The sequence below is a fragment of the Bombina bombina genome, chromosome 1 (genome assembly GCF_027579735.1).
Source record: "Bombina bombina isolate aBomBom1 chromosome 1, aBomBom1.pri, whole genome shotgun sequence".
NCBI classification, from domain to species: Eukaryota; Metazoa; Chordata; class Amphibia; order Anura; family Bombinatoridae; genus Bombina; species Bombina bombina.
The window spans coordinates 1,552,073,093-1,552,096,964 of record NC_069499.1 but is presented as its reverse complement, the minus strand read 5'-3'; the positions used below and the strand labels follow the sequence as shown (position 1 = coordinate 1,552,096,964).

Below are 23,872 nucleotides of genomic sequence, written 5' to 3'. Positions count from 1 at the left end.
TCATTAAGGGGAATCATAAGATGATTTATTTTTAAATTTTTAAATTTATTCAAAAATAATTCATGCATCTTTTTCATCACAATGGATTTCAACGTTATTATAAAAATCAATTATTCAAACTATAAAATCATTTTAATGTTTAAAATATCTAAAACATTTCATTATCTCCGTTAGTAGAAATATCTAAAATTTCTAAAATATCTAAAATATCAGAAATATCTAAAAAATCCAAGTTATCTTAAAATATATCTATCTAAAATAATGGTTATATTCATCAAATAAAGGTTATATTCATCAAATAAATGGGTTTAAATCCAATTCAGCATTTAGGCATTTTAGGATCTTTTTTAACTAGGTACCAATGCTTATTTAAAATTTTCTTAATTAACGTATAATCAGAGCTAAAACTAGTGATAAAAGCTGTGTCAAGGGTCAAGAAATCTCCATTAAAGACACAGCTTTTATCACTAGTTTTAGCTCTGATTATAAGTTAATTAAGAAAATTTTAAATAAGCATTGGTACCTAGTTAAAAAAGATCCTTTACTCTGTGACCAAATTAGCGAAAAACCACAAATAATATATAAAAAAGCGAAATCTCTAAAAAACTTACTGTCCCCAAGTGAATTTTGCCAAAAGAAAGGAAATAAGAGGGATATCACTCTAACAGGTCAAAAACTGGAAGGTTTTTTCCCTTGCTTGAGCTGTAAGGCCTGCAAGTTTAGCAAGAAAACTAAAAGTGTACAAGCTAGCCACTCCAATTTTAAATTTAATATTACAGAGATTCTAAGATGCACAGACAATAATATGGTGTACATAATCCAATGTCCATGCGAAAAACAATATATAGGTCAAACGAGTCGCCCATTAAGGGACAGGATAAGACAACACCTACTTAATATTGAATGGGGTTTTGAGGATCACTTGCTATCCAAGCATTTTAAAGACTGCCATAATCAGAGTACTAAAGGTTTAAAATATTGGGGCCTAAAAAAAGTAAATCTACATAGAGGGGGTGATATAACAAATAGCCTCCTCCTCACTGAAGCTGAATTGATCTTTAATTTTAATACCCTAACTCCAAATGGCCTAAATGCTGAATTGGATTTAAACCCATTTATTTGATGAATATAACCTTTATTTGATGAATATAACCTTTATTTGATGAATATAACCATTATTTTAGATAGATATATTTTAAGATAACTTGGATTTTTTAGATATTTCTGATATTTTAGATATTTTAGAAATTTTAGATATTTCTACTAACGGAGATAATGAAATGTTTTAGATATTTTAAACATTAAAATGATTTTATAGTTTGAATAATTGATTTTTATAATAACGTTGAAATCCATTGTGATGAAAAAGATGCATGAATTATTTTTGAATAAATTTAAAAATAAATCATCTTATGATTCCCCTTAATGAAAATATAGAATTTTATGTATAGTATTGGAAAAATATTTGATAAATTAGTGCAATAATATAGAAATTCAGTGTGATGAAATATTTTTAGATAATTTATAAATATTAAGATTGAATCAATTTTAAATACATTTTAAAAGTATTTTGCCTTATGATTCCTCTATAATGTAAATATGACGTAGAATTTACTTTATAATACTCGTTAAGTTAATATAATTATCATTCTCTATCTAGTTCAGATACCAATGAGTTCATTCTTATTGATTGTGTATATATATTTTTTATATTGGTTGTGTGAAACTTCTGTATTATTTCTACTAATTGCAACACCGATTTTATTCTGTATTTTTAATATATTTTTATATTTTTTAGTAATGAGTACTTAGACTATTAAGTTTTTACAATAACTTGAAGTGTACCATACTCTTAAAATAAAATATGGCAGTAAGAGAATATATGCATTCCAAATACAACGAATGCAATTGCTTTAGAAATGACAATCCCTTTAAGAACAAGGAAACCTATCCCTTTAATGAGCGGAAATAAAAGACGGATTAGAGCCAACTTCCTTTTATCTTGATAAAGGCATCTATGGGATGCTGAAACGCGTAGAAGTGAAGGAAGAATTACAATTCTGCTCTTTGAATTGACTGTTACAACATCGGAAGAAATTTAACTAGGAACATACCGCAAAGACAAGCTGCAGCTGTCAGGACTACAATCTACTTATACAGCTTTCCACGATACCCAATAACTTCAGAGAATCGCTCAAAAGTGTCCAGGTAAGGCTTGAATTAAGAAGCCGCCTAAGGAAAATAGGAGACACAGACGAGGTAAGAGCGTTTTCTCTTCTACAAGTTAAAGCGGTTAGAAAGTGAATGATAAAAAGAGACTGTTTGGATACAAAGGAGAATATTTAATTTCTTGCACAAACACTGAGAACTATTGTTGCTACTGTCATAACTTTGCAAAGTTACAAACCGGCATTGGAAATTCAAATAAGGGAGTTGTCCAAATACCAATAGCTGATTGGTTCTGTGATCTAAAACTGACTGTGAAAACCTAACGGCTAGAGTGACGTTACCCAGTGTGTATACACTCGACTGAAACTATTTAACAACTAATACTAATATTGAGAACATAGTATCTTTATAAATTCCTAAAGGAGTACTGCACACAGCGAGTTAATCAGGACATTTATAAGAGTCCTCTTACTGCCTATAAAGGATCAGAGTTGGGAAACTAAATCACTCGATTTTATTATTTAAATATAAAGTTGTGGCCACAACTGTTGTTATTAGATAAATTGTTTGTTTAGGATTATTTGTTTAGAATTGTTTTTAAAAAGTTTTTAAGGTGATACATATCGTGCTTCAATAAATATTTTGTATATACAGAATTATCGGTCTTATTTTAAGATAAAATTATTTAAATTGAATGAATTTATTTAGATAAAATAAATTATAACTGAATTTATATATGTTTTATTTATATATGCTTCTATTTAACCTTCAGCCCTGAGTATAGTTGGGGCGCTACTCTATATATGCTCTTTTCCAATATTACTGAGCATCTGATGTGCTAATTAATCCATATGTGACTCTCACATGTCATATGGTGACATATCTATGGCAAAGGTACTCACTCATCTCCCTCTGGGCACAGGCCTGTGGTTTCATCGTACTTTGTGCAGTAGATATCTGGGCTATAGTTAAAGGTCCCATCTCGCCTTCTCACCGACCTCCGCCGACGCTGATTTACGAAGTGCCAGTGGAAGCAAGTGTATGGCCGGTGCTGGGTGCACTTGTGCTGAACAAATAGAGGACACTGCTCAGTCCGGAACTCCTTCAGGTACCTGGGTGGGGGGAAAACTTGTATGAATGAAGCTTCTGAAAATAACATACAAAGTTCAATTCACACAGGAGATTTTTATTATTTAAAGGGAGATGAAAAACATTTTTTTTCCTGACTCTGAGCATACAATTTTTTTTTAAAGTTTAAAATTTAATACTATAACATTTACTTCATTCCCACTGTATTCTTCATTGAAGAGAATACCTAAGTATGTAGAGGTAGGGGTACTTCATGGTAGCAGTTTTACAAGAATGCTTTTGAACACTAGGAGGCATCAGTGTCTGCAGACTATATAAGTGGTAAAGGTATACGAAACAGTACTCCATCAGTATTAACAAATATGTTAAATCAAAGAAACCATAAAAAGAAACATTGCGTTAAAAAAAAATAGTTGTTTTGCAAAATTAGCACTTAGGATTTCTCAATGTAGCCACCGTTCTCAGGGAAATAAGAGAGGAGACATTTTTGAAGCTGCATTCTGCCTCTGAGCATGAGCAAAACAGATTGTCCCTCTAGCACACTGGTTTTCAAACCTGTCCTCAGACCTCCCTAACAGGCCACATCTTCATGATTGCCTTGGACAAGAGCAGGTTAATAACCTGTTGAACAATTAGCTATTTCACCTGCTCTCCAGTTCAGATATTCACAAAAGCTGGCCTGTTATGGAGGCCTGAGGACAATTTTAAAAACCAGGGCTCTAGCGTTATTTGAATAGTAAACCAGCTCAGGTTACACTTGAAGATTTATGATATATTATCAAGCTAGGTATGCCTTCCTGTAAAGACCCCAGCCCTCTTGTATTGCTGTGACAGGAAGTAATGGGCACTGCACAAATTAAATAAAAAAACATATCAAATAAAAAAAGGTATAATCATTCTAAAATGATTAATAATACATACTGCAAATATTTCTATTAAAGTAACATGAAGCCCATTTATTTTCCTTTCATGATTCAGATAGAACATACAATTTAAACAACTTTCTAATTTACTTTTATTATCAAATTTTCTTCGTTATCTTGGTATCTGTTGTTGAAAAGCTCAGAAGAAGATTTTGGTGTTTCATATTCCTTTAAGCACAACCCAATGCTTAGTTCTTTTTTTATTACAACAATAAAACAGACTTTAATAACCTTTAAAGGCATTCTTGCAAAACTGCTGCTATATATTGCTCCACAGACATGCACACTCCTGAGTTCATTTTATCATAAAAGTATTTTTTTTTTATTGTACATTATATCATAAAAGAAATGTTGTGGGTGTCAGTCTAGTCAAAATGAAACGTTTATGATTCAGATAGGGCATGCCATTTTAAACAACTGTCCAAACTGCTTTTAGCATCAAATTTGCTTTGCTCTCTTGCTATTCTTTGATGAAAGATAAACTTAGGTAGGCTCAAATGCCAAATCTCTAAGCCCTTAAAGGCCACCTCTTATCTGAGTGCATTTTGACAATGTTTCAGAGCTAGACAGTGCTAGTTCATATAAAGATAACATTGTGCTCACTCCTTTGGAGTTATTCATGAGTCAGCACTGATTGGCTAAAAGGCCAGTCTGTCAAAAGAACTGAAACGATGGGGCAGAGTCTGCAGAGGCTTAGATACAAGGTAATCACAGAGGTAAAAAGTATATTACTATAACTGTGTTGGTTATGCAAAACTGGGGAATGGGTAATATTAGGGATTATCTATCTTTTAAAATAATAACAATTCTGGAGTAGACTGTCCCTTTAAGTAATATACAGCAATTAAATGGCATACAGGAGAAAAATAAAAAGAAAATTTATGCTTACCTGATAAATTTATTTCTTTTTTGACACGATGAGTCCACGGATCCTCTTAATTACTAATGGGATATTCACCTCCTAGTCAACAGGAGGAGGCAAAGAGCACCACAGCAGAGCTGTTAAATAGCTCCTCCCTTCATTCGACCGAAGTTAGGAAGAGAAAGGAAAAGCCAAGGTGCAGAGGTGTCTGAAGTTTACAATAACCCACAACCTGTGTAAAAGAACAGGGCGGGCCGTGGACTCATCGTGTCAAAAAATAAATAAATTTATCAGGTAAGCATAAATTTTCTTTTTTAAGACACAATGAGTCCACCGATCATCTTAATTACTAATGGGATTCAATACCCAAGCTAGAGTACACAGATGATACGGGAGTGACAAGACAGGTAACCTAAACGGAAGGCACCACTGCTTGAAGAACCTTTCTCCCAAAAGCGGCCTCAGCCGAAATAAAAGTATCAAATTTGAAGAACTTTGAAAAAGTGTGACGAGAGGACCAAGTTGCAGCCTTGCAAATCTGTTCCACAGAAGCTTCATTCGTGAATGCCCATGAGGAAGCAACAGCCCTCGTGGAATGAGCCGTAACTCTCTCTGGAGGCTGCTGTCCAGCAGTCTCATATGCAAAACGTATGCTACTCTTCAGTCATAAAGAAAGAGAAGTAGCCGTAGCCTTCTGTTATGTTTCCCTGAGAAAACCACAAAGAAAAGAGTGACGAAAATCCTTAGTCGCCTGCAGGAGATAACTTTAAAGCACGGACCTCGTCCAAATTGTACAGAGTCGTTCCTTCTGAAAAGAAGGAAGGATTAGGACGCAAGGAAGGAACAACAATCTCCTGATTAATGTTCCGATCAGGAACAACCTTAGGAAGAAATCCTAATGTAGTACATAAAACTACCTTATCTGAATGGAAAATAAGTTAAGAAGACTCCTGCTGCAATGCCGAGAGCTCTGACACTCTACAAACAGAGGAAATAGCAGCAAGAAATAAAACTTTCCAAGATAACTTAATATCGAAGGAATGCATAGCCTCAAACGGACCCCCTTGAAGAAGTTTAAGAACTAAATTCAGACTCCATGGAGGAGAAGCTGGTCTGAACACAGGCCTGATCCTGATCAAGGCCTGACAAAATGATTGTACATCCAGAACCTCCGCCAGACGTTTGTGTAACAAAATAGATAATGTTGAGATTTGGCCCTTTAGGGAACTAGTTTATAAGCCTTTCTCCAAACCTTCTTGGAGAAAAGACAAAATTCTAGGAATCCTAACTATACTCCATGAGTAGCCCTTGGATTCACACCAAAGAGATATTCACACCATATCTTATGGTAAATCTTTTTAGTTACAGGCTTGCTAGCCTGAATCATGGTCACTATGACCGAGTTACAAAAAACCCCCGCTTAGACAAAAATGAAGCGTTCAATCTCCAAGTAGTCAGCCTCAGAGAAACTAGATTTGGGAGAAAGAAGGACCCTTGAATTAGAAGCCACAGTGGCAGAGATGACATATCCACCAGATCCGCATACCAAATCCCGCGAAGCCAAGCAGGAGCAAAGAGGATCACTGATGTCCTCTCCTGCTTGATCCGAGCAATGACTTGAAGAAGCACAAACTGAGTAATTTGGTATGCTAGACTGAAGGTCCAATGAACTGCCACAGCATCTATCAGTTCCGCCTGGGAGTCCCTGGACCTCGACCCGAATCTCGGGAGCTTGGCAATCTGTCAAGATGCCAAGAGGTCTAATTCCGGCTGACCCCACCTGAGAAACAGGCTGGAGAACACTACCGGATGGAGTTTCCACTCCCCCATATGAAAAGTCTGCCTGTTCAGAAAATCCGCCTCCCAGTTGTCCACCCCTGGGATGTGGATCGTCGACAGACAACAAGAATGGGCCTCCGCCCACTGAATTATCTTGGTTACCTCTGTCATCGCTAAGGAACTCTTAATTCAATAATTCCTTAATTCAATTCAACAGCAGGCTTTATGGATTGTATCTCCATGTAGGCTTAGTCTGTTCCTGATTGGAGACAGTAAAGGAAGAACTTCCCTTGAAATTCCAAAAAGGAACGAAAATTGCCCTGTCGTCCGTTTTGTCTGTTTGTTTCTCTTATCCTGCGGGAAAAGATGACCCTTACCACCCCAGATATCGGAGATAATCTCCGACAGGCCAGGTCCCAAAAAGAGAAGGTCTTCCCCTTGTAAGGATAGCCAGCAGTTTAGACCGAGAGGACACATCCGCAGACCAAGGTTTTAACCATAAGGCTCTGCGAGTTGGAAAAGAAAAACTCAAAATCTTGGCTCCCAAATTGATAACTTGAAGGGAGACATCCATATAAAAGGAATTAGCTAGTTTAAGAGCTTTAATCCTATCCTGGATTTCATCTAAGGAAGATTCTGTCCTCTAAACAAAATGCCACCGCACTAGTGATGGAAGCAATGTACCCAGCTGGCTGCCTGTAAGCCCTGTTGTACATATATCTTATTGAATAGACCCTCTAACTTCTTTCCATAGGGTCTTTGAAGCCACAACTATCCTCTATGGGAATAGTAGATCTCTTAGCTAAGGTAGAAACGTCTCCTTCCCCCTTGGGAACTGTTTTCCAAGCCTCCTTAATTAATAAATGCAGGTATGTCAGGTTAAACTTGAATGAAATTACTTCAGATAAATGAATTACCGTCTGAGATTTTTTCCTCAGACACTACCGAAGAATATTTCTTTTCAGTTTTCAGGGAAGAAACATTAGGAAAAACTTATTCACTGATGTAACCCATTTCCTTTTGCACCAACCCCGCAACATGGGGAAAAAAAATGGCAAAGTAACTCCAGAAGGAGATTGAGATAAATCGCAGAGCACTGCCTGTGAGGGCTATAACATTGGGACACTTGAGGAGAGATTTGCGGCATAAATTGAACCTTATCAATAGATTCTTAAACAGTATCTGCCTTAAAAAGGAGTTGGCTCAGAAAAAGTCTATCTGAAACAGCCTAACATTCTTCACCTAGAACAGAAAAAATTGTGTATTCACATCAGCATCAGGGCATTAACTTTTAAAAAAAATCTAGCAAGACCTCTTGTTCAAAAATAAAAAATTAGCCAATAAACAGTTGAAATTTTTTTTTATTAAACATTTAGAACAGTAAAGATGTTACTGTGTCTTTAAATGTTAAAACGACATTTTTTCTTGCTTCAAAAATGAATGATCACATAAACAGTTGTAATCCTTATTACACATTTAAAACATAAAATATGTTACTGTGTCTTTAAATGAAAAAAATGTCATATATATTTCTGCATGTAGAGGAAAAGTTAACGGTACTCTAAGTACACATAAACATTTAACACATAAAAGATGTTACTGTGTCTTTAAATGTTAAAATGTCACATTTATTTCTGCATGTAGAGGAAAGGTTAACAGTACTCAAATGTACACATAAATAGTTGTAATCTTTTATTAAACATTTAACACATAAGAGATGTCACTGTGTCTTTAAATGTTAAAACGTCACATTTATTTCTGCATGCAGAGGAAATTATAACGGTACTCAAATGTACACATAAACAGATGTAATCTTTTATGCAACATTTAAAAACATAAGATGCTACTCTGTCTACAAATGCATTTTCTTTCTGCAGACCCAAAAACCTGGATACAGCATAGTAGTGCTGTCCGGTTCTCACGCAGCTCACTAACCACTGCCCTTATCCTTCCGTACTAGAAGGATGAACATGTTGCCAAAAAAAAGTAGAAACAGAGTGCGCAAGCTAAATTGGCGCCACTCAAAGCTCTGCCCATCGTGGGCGTTGTCAAGGCGAAATTCCAGTTGCCATTATTATAGAAAACGGATCTATTGCCGACAGTGAAATAAACATACTGAAAGTCTGCAGCCAAAATGGGTCTGTCCCTTTCTAGCCAGCAACTTAGCGTTTCCTAATTTCTTGTACAGACGCAGAGAAACAAGCTCATAGTGAAAAAGTCCTAAACTCTCCTCAGCCCCAGTGCCTGCTAATAAGGTGCTGTCTAAATTGTCCTCCTCTACAAATAGGAGTCCCATAAATTAAAGTGCTCCACTTCTTCTGAGATCTTATCCCCAGACCCAGAATAAAAAGTCAGCACTTACCTTTTAATTCTGCCCGACAGCAGGGCAGCTCAGCAGGTTTAGGAGGTCCTCTCCCTCCCATAGCCCTGGGGAGAAAGATAAAGCCTGAGTAATCTTGCTTAGGCTATCAGGGTTAGGGCAGCATAAATGTATGGGAGGCGCAGTGAGAATTATGTCCCACCAGTTCCCATTGCTCTAAAGCCACCAAAAGCTCTACTGTAGAGACTAATATGGACTACGGGCTACACCCTAGAACAAAGCAGCACAATCTTGCACTATTTAAAAATAATAAACTCTTGATTGAAGAATCTAAAACTAACACCTCACTTTACCTCTTCCTATCACTAACGTAGGCAAAGAGAATGACTGGGGTGAGAGGGAAGGGAGGAGCTATTTAACAGCTCTGCTGTGGTGCTCTTTGCCTCCTCCTGCTGACCCGGAGGTGAATATCCCATTAGTAATTAAAATGATCCGTGGACTCATCGTGTCTAAAAAAAGAAAAGGCAATGCCTCTGGACTGGCCATCATACACAAACAGAGAATCTGAAGCTAACACACTGCTGGGAAAATAATGAATCTGCCAGTCTCTAGCTTAAATATATTCCCATAAACAACAATATAGTCTCCTCTGATGTGACATTTAGGGCACTGTGTCAGAACAATAAACAACCACTCTAGAGAGCTCTAGCTCAGGGTTCTTCAAACGTTTTTCCCCCAAGACCCAGTGATACCACATCTCTTCACAACCCTATTTTTATGCTTGGTTGGAAAATATCTTAAAGGGAAACTGAACCCAAATTTTTTCTTTCATGATTCAGATAGAGCATGCAATTTTAAGCAACTTTCTAATTTACTCCTATTATTATTTTTTCTTCGTTCTCTTGCTATCTTTATTTGAAAAAGAAGGCATCTAAGCTATTTGTTTGGTTCAGTACCATGGAAAGCACTTGTTCATTGGTGGATACATTTATCCACCAATCAGCAAGAACAACCCAGGTTGTTCACCAAAAATGGGCCGGCATCTAAACTTACATTTTTGAATTTCAAATAAAGATACCAAGAGAATGAAGACAATTTGATAATAGGAGTAAATTAGAAAGTTGCTTAAAATTGCATGCTCTATCTGAATCATAAAAGAAAAAATTTAGCAACAATTTTTGGCAAAGTGGCTAAATGTTTTAAACTTTATTACTGATTGTAGTAATAACACACTCATATAACACACACTCTCATACAAAACACACACAGACCACACACTCTCATACAAACACACACACACTTGAATACAGCACACACCACACTCTCATATATCTCATTGCGATCCAGTAAACATGGTGTTGCAACCCAGTAATGGGTCGTGACCCGTAGTTTGAAGAACCCTGTTCTAGCTTGTCAAACAAAACTAAACTACCCCCATGAATACACAGCCATGCAGAGAGCTAGCATAGCTAACATCTAAGGCAAGCTCATCTCACACAAGGGGGTGCAGTGCATTTATTCATTTTTAAATGTTATACTCATAACATCATGAAATAAACAGGTTTCACTTCACAGCTGTACAATAAAAAGAAACTATACACATATAACGGACAAGCTTCACTGTATAATAATGAAAATCTATGTAGATAATGAACATGCTCCACTATATAATGATGAAAACCAACAAAAATGAATTGGTTTCATGAAACACTCTGATAAATATGCTTTGTATAATGGTATTGTGTATTAATTGATAAACAATTGGCAGACCAACACAGCATCCACCCTTATATTACACAAATATTACACTTGGGTCTAGATTTCTGATCCCTATTATTATTATCATCATTTATTTGTAAAGTGCCAACATATTGTTTACGCCTGGGTACAAGAGTTGCGGCATAGAATGACACTTATTCATGCTAAAAGAAATAAAGATGCAAGTGCAGTTGAAGGGTTGTATGATATCAGTCACTATAAAATGTCAGGGAACAACACTTGCTGAGGTTGGGAGAGTTCAGTGCACACAGCTCAGTGATTCGGTGTGTGTAAACAGTATGCATCTGTGACCCTGAGCTTGCACATAGCATCCTAACCCTGAATGTATAACTATGTTTCAAACCTGTATGTACATTTGATACTAAGCCTACGTGTATTCCCTTGGGCATATGTATGTAAAACTGTGATTCTGACACTACATGGGTATAGGTGACTCTCATGGCGCTGCATCTTTGAGTAAGTGACCATGACTCTGTATATGTGTATGGAGAGAGAGAGAAAAGAGAGAGAGAGAAAGAGAGAAAAGAGAGAGAGAGAAAAGAGAGAGAGAGAAAAGAGAGAGAGAGAGAGAGAAAAGAGAGAGAGAGAGAGAGAGAGAGAGAGAGAGAGAGAGAGAGAGAGAGAAGGTATAAGCATACATGTATAAGATACAGCCCATGTTATACTTTTGGCAACCATTTGAAAGGACTAAAGACTGCACATTCATCCCTTAGGATTTAATATGTTGACCATCATGAATGAAACACACTATGCTGTATAATTACATGTACTGTATATCACTCCTTTTACTGCACAACACCATGTACATCATCTCCCCATCTCTTTTAACCTCTGCTCCACCAGTATATATTTGCATTCTGAAGTTTATTGCTGTTTGTGGCCCTTCAGACTGACACTGGGCAAGCATGGCTTGCAACACTTTACTTCTAACATTACATATATATGACAACATGCTTAAGGTGATCACAAAAATGTATTCATAGTTTCTCATTAGAGAGTGTCTCAAAGATTTTTTTTTCATCAACGTCTGCCCTTTATGCCCATACAGCATAATATGCAGACATAGTCAAGAAGTTTAGATCTTGTTCAATCCAATAAAATACATGTGATTTTAGCAACTTGCACCATAACATTATTGCTGGTGATTTCAGCATATCAAAAAACAAGTGAACTTGTTAGATTTTCATGCATTGCAAACCTGAGAGTTAAAAGAGAAGTGTGCAATAAGGAAATCATGCAGTGAGAGTCAGTTCTATGTTTAAGAACATATTGTAAGTAAGAAAGTTTAGAGAAGAATAACTATATCCAATCAAGCCGGCAGAGACCACAGATACTCCCTCACTCTTTATAACTGTGGAGAGCTAAAAGACATCTATGAATGTACAACTCTGTTTGCTAAGAGCAGAAACTGCTTTGGAGCCCTTGAAGTGCAGGCTCGTTCAGAGGGGGTGAAGATAAATCCCCCCAAAGTCATTAATTCCGGATGAATGACGGGTCCCGCAAGAGCGGAGGCAGCTCGGCACAAGGAAATGTGCAATGATAACTCACCAAGAAGAAGGGTGGACAGGTTCCACGGCTGAGAACCTTGTCCTTCCATCAGATAGTAAATGGGACCCAATGCATCAAGCCTAGAGGTGAAGGGGTCTCAGCAGCAGAAGACCGCACCAAGTTCCACTCTTGTCAACAAGAGAAATAAGCTGAGACTAAACTGGGTATGTGAACCAGAACTGGTTAGATGTGATTATTTCTGCTGCACATTTGTAGATGGAAGTGTCAGAATTAGAAAAAAACAAAACATAAATCCAAGTATCTCTAGTGGTCTGTCAACTATGTAGAGAGTTGATGGTGGAGTAATAGCAGGGCTGGGCGATATGGGCAAAAATGAAAATCGCGATTTTGGACCCAAAAAATTGTGACTGCGATTTTCGCGATTTTCTTATAAATGACTATAATACCGTAATTTTTCAATAACATTTTTATTTGACACTACAGAATCTTAATGTACATGTTTCTCAATGTCCTATACACTCTGGGAGCATAAAAATACAAACCACAAAATAGTTAAAATAAAATTAGCTGCCTGTGCCGTGGTTACATAGTAGACACTAGCCAGTTCTTAGGTCTTCTGACACAACATTGTCATGTTATCTTGGGCAGTCAGTCTAGCTGTGGTATCATTAACATATGAAGCAGAGTGCATGGAGAAACCTGAAAAGTGATGACTTCCAGCAGCATGATTTGTGTTTATAAGTGCAGTAAAGGTAGTACAATGCACACTGCTTCATGTTTTAGTCATTTAGCTGAGTGACTGTCCGGGAAAACATGGGGGATGTGTCATTGACTCTCATCCTTCCTCTCCACCTCCCTTTTCATGCCGAACAGAGATTTATTTATTTTTAAATTGCGTACTATCATGGTTCTTAAATCGCTGAGATTATTCGCAGTTTTAAATCGCATATGCAATTAATCGTGCAGCCCTAAGTGAGTGATTTCTTGAAATAGATCAGTCCCTATAATATCAACTTGGCATGTAGCTATTGCAACATATGTTACCATTATTAATGATCATATGTATCCCTTCACAGCAACAGCCTAGTTGTTTTCAAATTGATGATTCCAACATAGTACTAAGCATACATCATATCAACCTGGTTCCACAAATATGGTGCTGAATTTAGTTTACACCAAAAGTCCATACAGTCCCTATACCTCAAACCAACAGCACCTTTGGGAATGGATAATAAGGAATGGGAAGTTCAAAGCATAAATGTCTGGTCAAAAAGACTGTAGGAACCATATGATGCTATTGCAACAGGATTGACCAAGGTGCGTAGGAAATATTTCAAGCATCTTGATGAATCCATTAATTCATGTTGCTCTAAAAGGCAAAAGGTAGTTCTACTTATTATTACATAAGTGTAGTAAATAGACATTGAAGGCCCGATAATCTTTGCAGAATGGAACGTAAAAACCACGCTGAAACTCTCAGGGGGTTTCCCTCAGTGAATTCTCAAAAAAAAAAAAAAGTACTGCCCCTGCGATTTGCAAGACGTCTCCTATAGAAAGTAATGGTGCGTGCTAGAAAGGTCAATACAAATCAGATTACCCTGTATTCAGTTATAGTATCCAACAATTTACTCTTTTTGTATGCATGTATTTTTCTATTAGGGTAATATGTGTTGAGTATTTTGACACAATCTCGCTACCTTTTAGTTTGACAGATAAAACAGCAAGATCTGTATGGGGGAAATGTTAAGAGAATATGTAAGAGAATACACTTTGGTTTTTGTACAAATTTCACAGCATTTTTTTGCATATGTAATGTAGTTTTATTACAAATGTATACTTTGTGCAACAAATATTTATTTTCAATACAAATTTTAATTTTTCTATAAAATAGTTACAATTTTGTTCCAATTTTCTTTTTTGTTCGTTTCATACGATTTTTTGCAAGCCCTATTGTAATGTATACATCGCCTTCACATACTTAAATGCAAGGAGCACCTCTTTGCAAGACACAGTGTTTATTGTTTGGATCATTTGAACATCAGAATTGTAATACAGAGAATGCCTTTATTTTTGCTATGTATTGCAAGGGGAATTTGGCATGTTCTAATATAATGATTTTCAATAATGTTTACAAAGTTTTGTGTAATGAATGTTTGCATAATTCACTCTATAAATTTATTCTTTGATAAATTGCTAATTGCACACGATTTCAAACACTTTAGATCATTACACATGCACTATTAGAGATGTGCGTTTGGATCCTTCATGAGGATCCGAATGCAGAAGTAGACAGCTACTCGTACTGTTCGGATCTTTTGATTGAGTCTAATAAAAAAATATCACCACACTACAAATCCAGATCTTAGTGTTGGAATCTTTCACTAGAATCAATCCGGCTACGAAAAGATCCGAATGGAACAAGTGGCCAGTGCCACATACTTTTGCATTCAGATCCTCACAAAGGATCCGAATGCACATTCCTATGCACTATTGAATTATGAAGCAGATAGCTTTACAGCATTACAAAATTACAACTACCTGTCAATCCTAGCATATTCCTAACTTCAGTTACTGAAAAACTTTAAAAATTAAGAGCCAGCATGAATAATGAAGAGCCAGGTATGCATTTTCCCAAGCCAGACAAAGATGTTTGTATATAGCAGAACCCAGAATAATTATTATCTCAACAGGTTGTTTACAGATAAAGACTTATTACTGTTATTGGAAATGAACAAACAGAGGCTAAGTGAAAATACCTATACTATGTTTGTTTCCTATCTTTTGAGATTATTGTACACACCTATCTAGCTACTTAATATTCTTGCAAGCAATTTAGATTTGGTATAAACTTTATTAACCATTGTGCTAAGAATAAATCACTCCATTATTGCATTAACCAATAGGTCACTTATACAGTATTTGATAAAGTAAGGGGAAAAGGTATATAATGTTTGTAGTTTGAGTTACTATCCCTAAAATTTGGTAGTTTGTATACAGTATATCATTATTCAGATAGAGCATACAATTCTAAAAGGTATACACCATCATATAACTGCATATAATAGACACTACTATAGAGAAGAATATGCACAGACACTGATATAAAAATCCCGTATAAAACCTTTTAAAAACTTACTTAGAAGCTCCCAGTTTAGCACTGTTGATATGGTTAGGCTGGGACACCCACTAAAAAGGGCTGGAAATGCACAAAGAGCCGACACCCTCCCCTGTATATGAAAAGTCCCATTACACAACAAGGAATCTGTAGACATCAGTATACATCTAAAACTTTGCGGCTTGGTTAGGAGTCTGAAAATCGGCACAATATTTAAAAAAAAAAAAAAAAAATTAAATTATGCTTACCTGATAATTTAAATTTCCATCGAGGGGAGGAGAGTCCACGGCTTCATTCATTACTGTTGGGAATTAAGAACCTGGCCACCAGGAGGATGCAAAGGCTTAAATACCTCCCCCACTTCCCTCATCCCCCAGTCATTCTGCCGAGGGAACCAGGAACAGTAGGAGAAATATCAGGGTATAAAAGGTGCCAGAAGATGATTAAATTTAGGTCCGCCCCACGGAGATACGGGCGGGAGCCGTGGACTTACCTCCCCTCGATGGAAATGAAATTATCAGGTAAGTATAATTTATGTGTTCCATCTAAAGGGGAGGAGAGTCCATGGCTTCATTCATTACTATTGGGAAAATATAACCAAGTTCTAGAGGACACCGAATGAAACTGGGAGGGCAAAAGGCGGACCCTAATCTGAGGACACCACAGCCTGCAAAACTCTTTCTCCCAAAAACAGCTTTCGCAGAAGCAAAAACGTCAAATTTGTAAAACTTTGTAAAAGTGTGCAAGGAGGACCAGGTAGCCGCCTTACAAATTTGCTCCATAGAGGCCTCATTCTTAAAGGCCCAAAACGAAGCCACAGCTCTAGTTGAATGAGCCATGATCCACTGAGGAGGCTTATGTCCCGCTATCTCATAAGCCAAGCGAATCAAACTCCTCAACCAAAAGGACAAAGAAGTAGTAGTGGCCCTTTGCCTCTTGTGCTTCCCAGAATACACCACAAAGAGAGATGTAGACTGTCTGAAATCCTTTGTAGCCTGAAGATAGAACTTCAAGGCACGAACCACATCCAAATTATGAAGTAACCTCTCCTTAGAACATTGATGTTACAGTTAGACACCACCTTGGGGAGAAACCCCAACCCAGTGTGAAGAACAGCCTTATCCGCATGAAACACCAGATAAGGAGGGTCACTTTGCAAGGCAGCTAGGACAGATACTCTGCGCGCCGATGCAATAGCCAACAGGAAGAGAAACTTCCAGGACAAAATCCTTATGTCAATGGAATGCATAGGTTCAAACGGAACCTTCTGCAAGACCTTAAGGACTAAGTTTAAGCTCCAAGGTGGAGCAGACTGTGTAAAGACAGGTCTGATTCTAGACAGAGCCTGAACAAAAAGATTGGATGTCAGGGAGTTCAGGGAGTCACCTATGCAACAAAACTGATAATGCCGAAATCTGTCCCTTTAAGGAACTAGTGGCAAGACGTTTCTCCAACCCCTCTTGGATACCTTCAGCTTGTGCCAAGGATATCCGAGCTTCTCACACCAGGACAAGGTCTCTACTCCTTATGGTAGATGCGACAAGTGACTGGCTTCCTTGCCTGAATTAGAGTATCAATCACACTTTCAGAAAAGCCTCTCTTGGCTAAGACTAGCCGTTCAATCTCCAGACAGTCAGCCTGTGACAGCAGATCCCTGCGACAGGGTAACCTCCGCGGAGGAGAGGACATCTTCACCAGATCCACAAACCACGTCCTCCGCAGCCACGAAAAAGCAAACAAAATGGCCGAGGTCCGCTCCTGTTTGATGCATGCCACTACACGAGGTAGAAGTGGAAAAAAGTAAGCTAGGCTGAAACCTCAAGGAACCACTAAGGCATCTGTCAGCTCTGCCTGGGGATCCCTGGACCTCAACCCGTATCGAGGCAGCTTGCAATTAAGTCTGGACGCCATAAGATCTATCTCCGGCGTTCCCCATCTGAGACAAATCTCCGCAAACACCTCGGGGTGAAGAGACCAATCCCCCGGATGGAAGGATTGTCTGCTGAGAAAATCCGCTTCCCAGTTGTCCACACCTGAATGTGAATCGATGAGAGCGAGCAGCAGTGGGACTCGGCTAACCACAGAATCCGAAACACCTCCCTCATCGCAAGGAAGCTCCTTGTACCCCCCTGGTGGTTGATGTAAGCCACCAAGGTAATGTTGTCGGTCTGGAATCTGATGAAACTGACCGACTCCAGTCTCCCCATCCTATCAGACTGGCGTCTGTGGTCACAATCTCCCAGGACAGTCTCAAGGATGTCCCCACGGACAGTTGCTCCAGACGGGTCCACCAAGAGAGGGAGTTTCAAGTCCAAGCATCCATGGATATCAGCTATGATAGATCTGAATGATCGCCGTTCAACTGTCTCAACATGTATAATTGAAGAGGTCTGAGATGGAACCTGGCAAATGGGATGACATCTATGCTCCACACCATGAGACCTATCACCTCCATACATTGAGCCACCGACGGGCTTGTGGAGGACTGAAGGGCAAGACAGGTGGACACAAGCTTTCTGCGCCACCGATCTGTGAGAAATATCCTCATGGACATAGAGTCTATTATCGTACCCAGGAACTCTACCATGTTGCTGGAAACCAGGGAACTCTTTCCTGAGTTGATCTTCCAACCGTGAGATTGGAGCAGAAGAAGAGCCCTCGAATGATCCTCTGCGAGGCTGAACGACGGCACATGAACTAGGATGTCGTCCAAGTAAGGCGCCACCGCAATGACCCTGGATCTGGCCACTGCCAGCAGCGCCCCCAGAACCTTCATGAAGACTCTCGGGGCTGTCGCCAGAACAAAAGGAAGGGTTGGTCCAGAAATGCAAATCTTAGGAACCTGAAGTGGTACCTGTGAATTGGTACATGAAGGTAAGCGTCCTTCAAATCTATAGTTGTCATGAACTGTCCCTCTTGAACTAGGGGCAGAACAGATCTGATTGTTTCCATTTTGAACGATGGAACATTCAGAAACTTGTTCAAACACTTTAGGTCCAGAATCGGGCGGAACGTGCCCTTCTTTGGAACCACAAAAATATTGGAATGGTACCCTAGACCCCTTTCTGCTAGGGGTACTGAAACGATAACCCCTAGAGTGGTGAGATCTTTCACACACTCTAGAAAAGCCTCTCTCTTCTCTGGATTTGAAGACAGGTTTGACAGGAGGAATCTGTCCTCGGGTGGATGGTATCTGAACCCTATCCTGTAACCCTGGGAGACAACTTCTAGAACCCAAGGGTCCTGAACGTCCTGCAACCAAACGTCTTAGAATTGAGATAATCTGCCCCCTACGTGATCCGGAGACCGGTCGGGGGCCGCCCCTGCATGCCGATTTGGTCTCGGCGGGCTTCTTGCTCTGCTTAGACTTGTTCCAAGATGGAGCTGGCTTCCAAGATCCCTTGGACTGGTCCGCTTTCGCGGCGGGATGCTGGTGCTGGGCCTTGTCCGCATGAAAGGGACGAAAAGTAGATCCCTTAAGGCTTAGCCTTCTTATCCTGTGGAAGGAAAGCTCTCTTGCCTCCCGTAACCGTGGATATGAGCGAATCCAATCCTGGACTGAACAGGATCTTCCCTTGAAAAGGCAGGGTCAACAGCCTCGACTTGGAGGTCATGTCCGCAGACCACGATTTTAGCCACAGAGCCCTGCGCGCCAAAACCAAAAAACCTGATACCTTAGCATTCAGGCGAATAATTTGCATATTGGCATCACAGATGAAAGAATTGGCGACCTTCAGCGCCTTAATCTTCTCCTGTATCTCGTCGATGGAAGTTTCCCCTTCGACCATGTCACACAGGGATTCGCACCAATATGTTGCAGCACCGGAGACCGCCGCCACGGCTGCTGCAGGCTGAAAAACAAACCCTGTGTGCTGAAACATCCTTCTCAACATGTTTTCCAGCTTTTTATCCATGGGCTCCTTAAACGACGAGCTATCCTCGAGCGTAGAGATAGCCCCATCCACCTTAGGGATGGTCCCCCACAGCTCAAGCTGAGGGAAACAGTTTTTTTAAAGAAGGGGAAAAGGGTGACCCTAATCGCTCCCATTCATTCTTAATATTTGCCATCTTAACGGGGTCCGGGAAAGTCTGGGGCACCACCCTGTCCTCGTACACCTTGTCAAGTTTAGGAATCTCAGGTTCCTCCGGGATCTTAGGTTCCGGAACCTCCAGAGTAGCAAGTACCTGTCACAGCAGAAAACGCAAATTTTCCATCCTAAACCTATAACCAGGCTCCTCCGCAGCAGGAAGCTTAGATGACACGGACTTCGAGCCAGACTGGGCCTCCTCTGAAGAGTCGGAGTGGGCCTCAACTTCATATAGAGCCTCTGGATCTGCCATCGGTGAGGACAAACCCTGGGTCGAGCAGCCCTGATACACCCTACGCTTGCGCTTAGCAGAACATGGTAAGGCATGGATCACTTTAGAAACCGCCGATTCCAGTTGGTCCGCAAAGTCTGACGGCCAAAGAATCTCTCCCGAAGGAGTAACGGTTGGACCCCGGGGCGCTGCATGTGCAATCTGAGATGAATGTAGGGAACGCACCTCCCAGGACGAAGAACCCTCAGAGGTGGACGGCTCAGTAGTACTAGACATCTGTTTACCTTTAGATGTTGTAACCTTATCAAGGCATGTGGAACATAGTTGAGCAGGCTGATCTACCAGAGCCTCCTCACAATAAACACAGGAATGAGACTTTATTAAGGAAGAAGATCCTTCCAACGCGTCAGAGTCCTCCATAGCTTGCGCGCTTGGCTAGACTAACTTTATTATTAAAAAGGCACCTTTATACCACCAATGGCCGGGGCACTCACCACCTCCTAGGAACGGACAACAGAAACCGCTACGTCTCCTGCACCACAGATCAACAGGAAGGATAGACAGCCACACCCAGTCACATGGGATGCCTGGCAGGACTGCCCCAGCACTAAGGAAAACGCGCCAAAATTGGCCGTGCAGGATTCCCGCAAAGTAACCTGAAGTTCCACACATTGCCAGAACCTCATGTCACACATAACGCATTAATGACACAATAAACAATATTATGTATAACCCCCCCCTGTTCAATAATCCCCCTTCCAGGAATATTAACCCTTGATTCTGTAAAGATAAAAAGGCGCTACACTGACCCTGTCTTCTATGTTAACATCATTATCATCATCAATCAAAAATGAAACGATCTTACCAGAATCTACGCTGTGGAACAGGAACACGGCCTTTCAAGTGTGACGAATAGTAGCATCGCCTCCGCCATGGACTTCAGAGAAGAAAGCAGGCAGTGAAGCAAAGTTCGACAACGCTGATTGCTTGCGGAGCTGTTAATCTGAGTCGGGATGGTTTTGCAGAAAGAAACTTCCTGCATCTCCGGACTCTAACTTTCGCCCAGGCCCTCACTAAGAAACTGACAGGACTACTTAAAACTCCAGTCCCACTGCGAAGAGTACTACCCTCCATAAGAGACTACACCAAAACTCCGGCACTCCTTTGCCATCCTCCTGTGACGAAAGGCAAAGAATGACTGGGGGATGAGGGAAGCGGGGGACGTATTTAAGCCTTTGGCTGGGGTGTCTTTGCCTTCTCCTGTTGGCCAGGTTCTTAATTCCCAGCAGTAATGAAAAAAGCCGTGAACTCTCCTCCCCTTTAGATGGAAATAAGCAAAACTATACATTTTTACAAAAACACTCCCAGTTGGGCTATATAAATGGATCATCTAAAAACATTTATGCAAAGAAAACTCTAGTGTACAATGTCCCTTTAAACTTTCCAGTTTACTTTTATTAGCAAATGTATTTATTCTCCTGGTATACTTAGTCTAAGGAGCGCTAATGGAAACTACCTGAGCACATCAGGTGAGCAAATGGCAAAAAAAAAGTACAGTCACCAATCAGCAGCTAGCTCCCAGTAGTGCTTTGCTTCTCCTGAGCTCACCTTAATAAGCTTTTCAACAAATGATACCAAGAGCATGAAGCAAATTATAAAATAGAAGTAAATTGAAAAGGTGATTGAGTTTCATTTTTTTTCTAAATCATGAAAGAACATTTTCTTGAGTTTACAGTAACCTATTAACTTTTTTTTTTTTTTTTGTTATCACATGTAGCCTGTTTCAATGTTTTCTGTTTTTTCATAGATGTGTTTTTTCAGGTTAAGTTTGCTACTCAATTTCTTAATTGATCCTCTATTTCAGAGCTCACAAATCAAGGTTCCTACAAAACCCCCTGATGGCAAAAAAACTGACCCTGGTACCCAGGAAATAGCTCTTCATTTGGTCCTTAGACAGATGAAGAACTGAGAGACGCTTCCCTCTCCACAAAGTGAGCTACAATTTGCAAATTTTGGCAACACATTTTCCTGCATATATTTTTAAATATGTGGCAAAATAAGGAGCAAATTAAATCAAACTTACTTTAAAATACTTTGCATGTCTTGTTGACTAGAGGCCTACATGTATGGCAAAATAATAAGTGAAACTTTTGATCTCAAAATTTTATATTATAACTGTAAAATTACACAAATTTTAGTTGTGAAAACCCAGCAAGTGAACGTATAGCTGTTAAATGTATGTGTATACACAATATTTCTCAAACAATACATAATTTCCACTAATTAAAGGAACCGCTTACCCAAAACCTCCCTCCCCTTTAAATTCTTCCCAATGAACCATTTGACCTGCTAAATTGTATTAAATTGTTTACAAATAGCTCCTTAGCCTTTATATTGGCATTTGAAATAGCTGATTTTGCCTATAGTACCCCTACCTATACTGAAGGTTTATATACCTAGGTATAGGCTATTGAGAAACTATGTAAAACACAGCCAGCAGAAAAAGATTAAACTCACAGTGGGAGGTGGAAGAGATAAAGCTCTGGAATGTTCATTTTTAATTGTTCTTGTGGATGTGGATGGAAAGCCATGCAAATTAGCACACCTTGGACTTGAGATACACCTGGAACAGCTTTGATGTGAGTTTAGGACAGGGCTCAAAAAAAACTTAGAAGCCAGGTGGCCACTGGCTCCTTAAAAATTAACCCTTGGCTTTCTGGAAATGTAACATTGAGGAAGCAGAGATTCCTACCAGAAATATCACATTAAAGCTATTTACAGTGGAGTGTGGACTCCTTTGACTTGCAATTGTTAGAACATATATTTTCTCACAAACCTAGATTACCCTTTTGTTTTTGGAGTGCATCCCTTGGAGTGAAATTATATTATAATAAAGATACATGTATACTCCAATGGATATCGTAGGGATGACAAAAAGTTTCTGTCACCTAAATTTATGGAACAAATTGACAAGCCCTGGTTGAGGATCATTGTCCTCTTCCACACAACTTTAAGCCATAACGGACGGAATGCTTCTGCAGAACAGAGATTAACTTGGTCAAAATTTAGTTTATCTTATGGAAGTCACCAACTTCAGAATAAATAAGCAAAGCATTCCAACGCCTGAATATTTCATGCACCATATTTATTTGTAGGCTTTACACATGTCATCTCCTCACGTGAATTCTGTGATTGGAACAAAACATTTTAAATTGTGATTCGTTAGTAAACATGATGGCTTTTCAAGTCCTCCATGGTGACATTTCTGTATTGGCCATGCTTAATGTTTAGACTTGTTTTTATCAAAGAAGTGGTTTAAAGAACTTTACTCTCCAATGAAGACTCCACTTTGAAAGTAATTTTTGACTAGGCCATTGTTTACTGGGATTGGATGTTCCCAGGTTCAGCTGGGCTTGACTTGTGGATGTTAGCCATTCCATAATGATGCTAGCTTGATTTACTGTTTGTCTGTAGGTTAGGTCACTTTAGCTCAGCCTGGGCTTGCTTTGGAAAAAATTATTTGGTTTAAGAAAATCTCTTCCGTGTGCATAGCTACAATTTGGCACTTGGAACATTTTTCAGCACTCAGGAAAATAAATGGTCAAAAAGGAGCATGGAGAAGCAATTTGAGGACATGACTACAAAAGGTATTTCAAAAGGCTCGAACAGAAGCATTTGGTGAAAAAATAGTAGAAGCACTAACATGATTAGGGGTTAATAATTAAGATAAAAATACAACGCACATATGTACACGTTGAATAAAGTCTCAAAAGTTTTGAAAGCGTATACACAAATTCTGTGTGAAGACAAAATTCATATAAACAGCAATATCTCATAACTAACCCATTTCATTTCTACACATCCTGAACAATATAAAATCAGTAGATCTTTAACCCCTTTTGAAAATGTATCTTATCAGAAATACACCATTAGAGGGACACTTTATATTGCTTACAAGCAGCTCTTTATATTCAATTTTCTTTATCTGCCTTCTTTAACACATAAAT

General features: G+C 39.0%; 1 protein-coding gene across 3 annotated transcripts in view; it reads right to left on the bottom strand.

The window, feature by feature from the left end:
• The window catches only part of UNK (unk zinc finger), a 527,926-nt gene that overhangs the window by 491,248 nt on the left and 12,806 nt on the right, over nucleotides 1–23,872 (bottom strand). For all 3 annotated transcript variants that reach the window (XM_053709109.1, XM_053709121.1, XM_053709114.1), the window contains exon 2: nucleotides 3,072–3,281. In XM_053709109.1, coding sequence (XP_053565084.1) covers nucleotides 3,072–3,281 — 210 coding nt within the window. The remainder of the gene's footprint in view (nucleotides 1–3,071; nucleotides 3,282–23,872) is intronic.